General features: G+C 32.6%; 1 protein-coding gene across 2 annotated transcripts; it reads left to right on the forward strand.

Annotated features, from left to right (window-relative positions):
* Positions 1 to 355: 355 nt before the first annotated feature.
* LOC142627591 (uncharacterized) lies at positions 356 to 6,261 on the forward strand. Of its 2 annotated transcripts, none has more exons than XM_075801467.1 (4): positions 356 to 481; positions 2,300 to 2,472; positions 3,087 to 3,244; positions 5,845 to 6,261. In XM_075801467.1, the coding sequence occupies exons 2-4, from the start codon at positions 2,316 to 2,318 to the stop codon at positions 5,950 to 5,952; spliced, it is 423 nt and encodes a 140-aa protein (XP_075657582.1). In that variant the 5' UTR covers positions 356 to 481; positions 2,300 to 2,315; the 3' UTR covers positions 5,953 to 6,261. The 2 variants fall into 2 exon arrangements, with proteins under 2 accessions (XP_075657582.1, XP_075657583.1); XM_075801468.1 differs by lacking the exon at positions 356 to 481 and adding an exon at positions 1,918 to 1,922.
* Positions 6,262 to 9,143: the final 2,882 nt, after the last annotated feature.

The following is a 9,143-nucleotide window of genomic DNA, read 5'->3' on the forward strand; positions in this document are numbered from 1 at the left end:
TGACCATGAAACATGTGTTGGAAGTTGGAACACTACTCTCTCTCTCTCTCTCTCTCTCTCTCTCTCTCTCTATATATATATATATATATAAAATGTCACAATCATGATAAATGCATATTAATAGCTACAATAGTTATTAGTAACACGAACTTTGTAAGGCATTAAAAAAATCTGCTGGGGTTAAGTGTTTTTTAAATCTGTAGGAAAGGACTTGTTGGGTTATATGGGGCTTTGATTGTGGACCAATTAGACACAAAGTCAAGCTCATTGGGCTCTAAACACAATATTGGGCACTCAGCAAGCCCTATTTCTTAGCCCAAGTTCAAGAAACCAACTCGCTAAAACCCCCCACAAAGCTTCCCAAAAACCCAAGCACCACCAACAAACAACAATAGACATTCAGGGAAAATTTCCACAGCTCAACAATTGAACCATTTTCGTTTATTTACAGAGCTTTTTTTCATTCTAAGTGTTCTCTCAGGTATGTATGTAATGCATCTCTCTTTCCAAGCCTTTACAGTTTTTTATTTTTCCATTGTGAGTTTTGGATTTCTATCAGATATTTTGTGGGTTCCAATCTTTTGGTCTTAACTTTTAAGAGTCAGTTTTGTTGTGTTCATGAGCTTCAACCACTTCAAACTTCACTTGGGTTTGATGATTTAAAGTGAATAGTTTAAAATTTAGTTAGTTTAGTGAGTAAGTATTGTGCTGGGTAGCTTCAAATTTGACTATTCAAGCCAATGATTTCGAGAATATGGAACTATTGATCCCTCCATTGTTGTATAACGAAAAAGCCTAAAATTTTGTAGTTTTGGACATTGATGTACGCATATAGTTACATTTTTTATCTTATAAAATGATCACAAAATATGGTCTTTATGCAAAATAATCTTGGTGGTATAGTGAACCTCTCTAAATTGATTACAAACTACCCTTGTGGTTTGACCTATCACAATTTGGTATACACATTTTCAATTATTACATTTAACTCCGCAAAGTTGGTTTACAATGAAATCATTAAGGTTCCAACCAAATTAGCAGATTTTGCATTTTTTGGACATACAATTAGTAATTACCCCTGAGGTTTGACCCAATGACAATTTAGTCCCACAAGTTTTTTCAGTTGTTACATTTTGACTCCCTAAGGGTTGGATTAAAATGAATAGTGAAAACCATAATGGGCACTTTGGATGAAACCCCAACAATTTCATTTTATTCCAAACCTTTAAGGGGTTAAATGTAGCAATTAAAAGTTTATGTACTAAATGGTCATAATTTCAAATAATGAGGAGGTACATTGTAATTTTCCTCTCTTTTTTCTTTTTTTCTTTTTTTTTGAGGGGTTGGGATGGGGGTTGGATATCTATTGGAGATCTGCAAGGAGAGGTAATTCTGTTGGTTTCAAGATTTTCCTTTTGGTTCAATTTTGTGGTTTCCATTTCAGTATTTGACAAGCCCATACTTGTTTGATTCCTTTGTGAGTGTCTCATAGAAGGCTCCAACGTCCTTGTATTACTAAACATGATTTTTAGTACTATCACTTGTCAATAAAGAAAGTACTTGTATCATGAGGATCAAAATTTCATTGCAATTGAAGTCTTGATCTTTCTTTTTATTTTTCTTTTTTTTTCTTTTTTTTTTTTCCAGTTGGTCTAAAGTCCAACCCTATGACAGAGATTCAGTGACTCATTTCTAGAATATTGTATGCAATTATAACTTATACTACTAAGCTTGCATGCTTTGTCAAAGTACAAAAGCTATATGGGGATATGTATGTAATGGATATGAAACTTGTCATTATGATGTTATCTTCTTCATCTTGTTGTTATCATTGTAGCAAACTGGCAATGGAAGATTGTTATTTGGAAAATTTGGCATGTTGAACTATTTTGAGTGGAAGACGGTATTTTGCTCTATAAGAAGTACAGTTGATTTTGTCATTTTTTTAATGTTTGTGGACTACTTTATGTTGATTGTGTACTTAATTTATACAATATACATGCTATGAATGAGAGTTTTGTTTCATATAATTGTTTGAATCACAAGAAATGTTACTGATTTTCTGCACGTAACAAACACCATAAATGTTTTCAACTCATTTTTAGGGTCACTACCAAGCACAAGAAAATGATTTAGTTTTCTAGAAAATGTTTTTTTTTTTCTTCTCTTTTGGAAATGAGTCCTTTTCCAAAAACCAATTTCCAACAAAACAAATGGATTCATGTTTGTGTTGCCTACAAAGAATAATAGCCATGAGAGTGTTTCCTAATTCTGCTTCTGTAATTGAATTGTGATGCAGTGAAGTGATAATAATAATGTTAGTGTCAAGAATTTTTGGGAGAACACTGTTTGCTGCTGCTAAATCAGAAACGTATTCTGCAACAGCTGCGGCGACTTCTGTAGTGAGGAACCCTCTGCAAGATTTCTTTGAGGCTGATAGGAGCGTAGATGATGACAAACCTGTTGTCTATGGTTTGGGCCTGATCATGTTCCTTAATTTTGTTTGCTGATTGCATTTAGACGTCATAATAATTCATTGTTCATAGCTTTATGTTATAAGATATTTAGCTGTTCTTTCTATAATTGGTAATTACACACACCCCATAGCTTGTAGCAAGGTTCGGCAATGGGCCAGGCCAGGCCGAGCTAGCCCAGCCCCTTTTTGCTTGGCCCATGGGTTGGTATCTTAATATAAAAACAGTAAAATAATTTTTTTTTCTATAGATAAAAATAATTTTTTTTTTCTATAGATTTAAATAATGAATTAAAACCTTGATATTTAAAAATTATTGTACTCGTTATTTTAAGATAGAATTTTACAAAATTTGAAGTCTTTTTTTTTTTATTTTATAAGTAACAAGATTCCATTGAAAGGGGGAAAAAAGGGGGATCAGCCCTAGTATGCAGGAAGAATACAAGAGATAACCAAGCACTTCAAAATCATTATTCACATGAGATTATTTTTCTCGTAGTTTTTTCACTATCATGTGAATCAATGTACTTCTAGAACAATTTCAATTCTGAAAATTTTCTGTTTTCTCAATAATATATATTGATAATTATCCTTTTGGCTTTGGTGCTGTCAGGTCGTAGTTGGAAGGCTCCTGAACTGCGACTGAAGTCTTGGGATGATCTTAATAAGCTGTGGTATGTCCTGTTAAAGGAGAAAAACATGCTGATGACTCAACGCCAGATGCTTCATTCACAAAATCTACGGTTTCCTAACCCAGAGCGCATTCCTAAGGTATAACTCTGTCGCTTTGCCTCTCCCTTGACACAGTATGTAATTCTTGTCATTTCTGGCTCCTCAAATGCTTGGTTAATTGTACAGGGGTTTAGTATAATTTAGATGAGATAGCCTGTAACTATCCAAACCCAGGACATCACTAAAACTCATGTCTGTTAGTATGGCAGTTCATGAAAAATGATTGGGATACTCATCCTGTAGATAAATACGGGGACTTTAGTGTTATCAACTTATATATACTGAAAATTGATGTTCAAGGTTCAATATCTGCATGCCCTATATTCTTTTTTTTCCCCTTGGTTTCCGTGTAAGTGCTGAGATGAAGCAACCAAATTCATTTTGTTGATTATATGAATCCTTTTTAGTGAACAAAATATGAATTTAAAAAATCGCTGCTGTTTCTTTGAATTCAATTTCTGTGCAGAGTGACATTTTTGCTGATGTAATGATTTATTATTTTTCATTTTTTCAACATAGCAATTGAACACAATTATCTTTATTAAACAGAGAAGTAAAACTCAAATTCTCTAAGTAAATGCATTAGATACAATGTTTGACTATGAAAGGTGCCTGCAGAGTGAACCGAGACATTGCTCTTGAGATATTAAAATCTTCTTCTTTAAATATTTTGATAATTTTTAGTGTGTGACAATAATAAAAGGAAAATATATTTTTCCTTAAAACTGGTTTGGAGGAATCTCCTTCAACCCATTACGTAATGGTTTATGAGACCATCCACATGTATTAAATCATTTAAATAGTCACATGACTATTTAAATAAGTAGTGTGACTGAAAGTACATGAAGATAATCTTTTAGATTGCCACATATAGAGTTGAAGGAACTTTTCTGTTGGAGGAAAACTCTGTTGGTAACAAAATGGAATTAAGAGATTGTGCTTTTCAATGGTGAAGAGACACATATTTCCTTGAGATGTTTTACTTATTCCTCAACATAGCTGATGGCAGTAGCTAACATAGCTTACAGCCTTGGTTTTATGCTTTGATAGTCAGCCTAAAAAGGGTCAAAGTCAATCTCGGCGTTACATTTGGCTGTGCAAATCTAGTGCAGGAATGGTCCAAAAGAAAGCAACATTTATTTAGTCTCATTCTTTTCTCACTGATTTAAATCTACGACCAACAAGACACGTGATCCAACTCCATTTCCAAGGGATCTAAGAAGGTAAGTGCCTATGTATGTCATTACCCATTTAACCTTTTGGAACACCCTTGGGGATGTGGTGAACCCCATTCCAGTCCCTTCTAGTGCCAAGCTTCTATATCTCATCACTTGCCTTGAATTGCCTTTCCTCAGACATTGGTTTGTGGTATTTGATTGGCCATTTGCTTGGGGAATTGAGATTCAAATTCTTGAAATACTAGTTTAACCATGTTGTCTTTGATTTGTTTGAATTTAACCATGTTAGCTTTGATTTTTTTTTTTTTTAATTATTTATTTTTCAATGTTGGACTGTAATCCAATGGTAGATGACACTGCAATAATTTTTCAGGCAGTTTCTGCTCCCAAAAATAACCTCAATGTTTTTTAATTAAACTTCATGAACTCTTTACAACTATTCAGTAAAAGGTTTCCCCTTAGTTTAAAGTGTTGTTGAAAGCATGATTAAAACTCAAAGGCCCAAGGTTTAAATGCTTTACTCATTTAATGAAGCTTGCCCTAGGCACGCTTTTCTGGCGCTTTGAAGCACAAAGCATGCCTCAGCGCGCTTCTTCTTCTTCTTTTCTTTTCTTTTTAATTTTTAATTTAATTTTTTTTTAAAAGATATGAACCATCTGACTCGTGATGTTACCAATACTTTGAACAAAGACCATGCTACTTGAAGTACTTTACGTTCTTTTAATGTAGAGGGAAGAACTCTTTGTGAACTGTGGCTTTTTAAAGATTCTCTTTTTTCTTGGTCATGGTAGTTTTAGTCTCCAAGTCAGAATGTGACTGCCAAAGTCTTAAAGTGCAGCAAAGTACAACTGATTACATGATCTAGTTCTATCTCAATTCTCAACCATTGACTGGTATAACCACGATGAGTTATGTGAAGTAGGTTTGGCAATGTAGATATATCCACATCATTTTAGTTATATCCATTTCATTTTTTTAATTGCCATTTGGATTTCTCTGCCAAAAAGGGCGGGTGAAATTAATCAAATTTTCTTTAGGAGGAAAACCTGATGAATGTTTTAAAATGAAAGGTAAATAGTTTCCTTATATTAAACCTAATCATTACTTGGAATCGCTGCAACAAATCCTCGGATTTCATAATTGGTTTAGTATGTTGAGTCATACCTGGAAACTGGTTATATACATTTGATATAAAAACCTTTAGGGGTCAATTGGCCATATTTCTCAATTTTTCATTGCTTTCAGCTACGAGTTTATTTTGAAATTTAACTTGCATTTCACATTAATTACTGTCTGTAACTAGAATTACCACATTGGATATGTCTCATTGTGTTTCAATTGGTTAGCAAGATGACCATTTAGGGCTTAAATTTGTTGCATCTGTTTTTACTTTTCCTCCATCTTTCTGGAACCACAATTACTAATTGGCATTTTGGTATTTGGTGTTGAATGAAAATTAAGGTGAGGAAGTCAATGTGCCGTATCAAGCAAGTACTCACTGAGAGAGCAATTGAAGAACCGGACCCCAGGAGGTCAGCTGAGATGAAGAGGATGACAAATGCTCTGTGATGACTTCCAACTTGTGTCTATTCTCAAAACAATATATTGGGTATGTTTATGGACTGCAATATGGCTTTTTCTTGGTGCAATTTTGAATCTTCTGGCAATTCACCTTGGAGTAAATGGACAAATTGCACCAATTCATGAATTGACAGAGCGTCTGTGTCTTGTCTTTGAGATTAGTCTTACTATAGTGAACTAGTGTTGTTACTGAGCACATAATTAACACTAATCGCAGCTTGTGGATATGTAAAATTGTTAATGAGGATAAGGAAGAGCCCAAGGAAAAAGAAGATTAAATATACAAAGATTTAAGAATTGTGGTCTAGTTTTGATGTCAGACCTTAGCACCTTTGATAGGTAATTTTATTTATTAGTATTGAGTATTTAGGTTGAGAGGCTGTTGAATCAGTTTTAACTAAGTTCTATGAGAATAAGGCATTTTGGTAATTTCTAGAAATCTAGAATGAGCTGTTCTTGGCTGTGCCAAAAGAGCATGAGTCATATTTTATGTTTAGAGTCCTCTTCCTATTTGGTTTAGGAGTTATTAAGTCTTTTATTTAATTGTTGTCAGTACTCCTATTCATTCTAGGAATAGGTTATTTACCGTCCAAGTCCTACTAGGAAAGGGATAATTATAACCTCGGCTCTTTTGTGGTCATGTTATTTGAGAATATAGTGATTAATTAATAAAATTCAGCAGCTTATTTTAAGCTTTGTTTGTGTGATGCAAACTTCTTTAAGGTGTGATGCTAAGTGTGATTGCCTAATGTTTTATTTATATTAATCAAAAAACCTGGTATAGGGCTGAATTTCTTAAACAGTCCTGCATCAATTATGAGCCTGTGTCATGTTTGAGTCTGAAAGACTTAATGTATTCTGTCGTATTTTCTTTTTGTGAATTTCCTTATCTTGTAGTATCACAAGTTTTGGCACCAGTGTCTTGATGCTCTTAAAGTTCCTTATTTTATACTCTTTTTTATAGATAGACATTGCACCCCTTAGAATACCCATTCCAGTTAAGAAAGCTCGATTCTCAACTCTAATTGGGCTAATTTCACAGCAAGAAGTATACCACTCTTAGAAACCATACAAGATTCCAAGTTTTTCATCAATCTCCCAAGTTTAGTAGGCTTTTTCATCCTCCACGTTGAGTTTAAAGTATAAGCCCAATGGACCCTAAACCCATTGTACTACACTTTGTACAATGTTAATCATACATACTTTATTCTCAACTAGCCTAGTTTTCACACGATGTGCAGTTTCCACATGATGTGCAGTGTATTTTGTTAGTTTTCTCCAATATTTCAATAATTTTATTTCTAAAAATCATAATATTCAATGCTCTATTTTATAAACAAAACAGAAAGACAATTAGAGTGGTGTAAGAATTTGATCATACTATATGTATTTACGAATTTGAAAATTGCATGATATTGTGACTAATATAGATAAGCCAGTTTCATGTCTACTAAAAAATGCAAATATCATTTTCATAAAGAAAAATACAAATATCCTTCAATAATTGTTTTTAAAAGCTAATGTGGACCACACCACATCAACACTTTGTAAAAAATTTAATTGTTTCTCTTCTTTTAAATATGGCATTTAAAAAAAATGAGAGATTTTTTTTAAGTGGCTCAGCAAGAGGGAGAAAATACTAACATAGAAGAGAATGTCTTTATTTATCTTAATAAATAAGAGAGAGTACACTAAAACATGCTATTTTAATTAAATAAGATAGTGTTTTTTGAACCGTTAGATTTCTTAAAGATCTACATTGAATAAAATGTGTAACATTTGTAATAATATATTAGTTGTAACCTCTCTCTCTCTCTCTCTCTCTCTCTCTCTCTCTACATATATATATATATATATATATATATATATATATATATATATATAAATAAGATAGTGTATTGTAATTAAGTACGATAGTTTTTTTCAATCGTTAGATTGCTTAGAGATCTATGGTGAATAAAATGTGTAACTTTTGTAAAATTTCATTAGTTGTAACTTCTCTCTCTCTCTCTCTCTCTCTCTCTCTCTCTCTCTCTCCATATATATATATATATATATATAATTGTTTTTACATTCTTGATTGTGTGTTATTATTATTATTTTCCTTTTGTTGTACCTTGTTTCCACTATTGCAAAAATAACTAAATTTGTACAAAAATATCATATTTCTAATCAATTTTTTCTCATATAAATCTTAGAAAACTGACATCAAATTTCATTATACTTAAATAATTAATGAACCACTTAAAATAATTAATATAAAAAATATATTTATTTATCATATTAGTAATCTTTTTAATTACATAGAATAAATACTACAATGTTAGTTTTATATATATATATATATATATATATATATATATATATATATATATATATATATATATATATATATATATATCTCACTAAAAGAAGTTAAGAAATCTAAATGGTTATGATTAATTTTAGTGAATTCACAATTTTTAAAAAAAAAATTGTGTCAATTGTTGTCAAAACAACTAAACATTCTAAATCTATTATTATTATTATTATTGTAAGTACACAATTTGTATCCGATCCAATCCTTAGATGGACTCAAGCCCAAAGAGTCTTCAATGAAATTTGTAGAGTATGGGTTTGAAACTTAGGTTAGGGATATTGGAGAGTTAATAAACAGGCTAGAATGCTGCGATCTATGCGAATAATAGATAAATATGACAAAAAACTCTCCTCAGATGTAAGCTGAGGACCACTTATATTGTCTTTCTTTCTCTAAGCAAAAGATTACAAATTGGTCTTCAAGTTTTTCCTCCCCTCCCCTCTTCATACCTCTCCTCTCCTCTTATATCCCTCTTCTTCTCTTCTTTCTCTCCCACGTATAGCACAAATTTTCCTCTTAGATACTTGTCCCATCCATCACCTTCTTGAAGTCTTAAAATAATAGCTGCAAGGCTGAATATTACTATTCAGAAGTCATTTCTCCATTAATGCGGCCAGGGAGGTAGATGCAGGGTCTTTAATGCGGTGGTAGCAGCTTTTTTCTCAGATATATCTCACACGTTCCTCCTTCTAATGAGTGCTTGGATTACGCATTTACCCAACAGATCTTCCAGAATTCTGTCTCTAAATCCTTTAGCACGTCCCATGGCCTTTACTGGTCCCATCCGAGGAGATACTCCTCCTCAGAAAATTCCTCTGCC

Source organism: Castanea sativa, chromosome 3, assembly GCF_040712315.1.
Source record: "Castanea sativa cultivar Marrone di Chiusa Pesio chromosome 3, ASM4071231v1".
Classification (NCBI taxonomy): domain Eukaryota; kingdom Viridiplantae; phylum Streptophyta; class Magnoliopsida; order Fagales; family Fagaceae; genus Castanea; species Castanea sativa.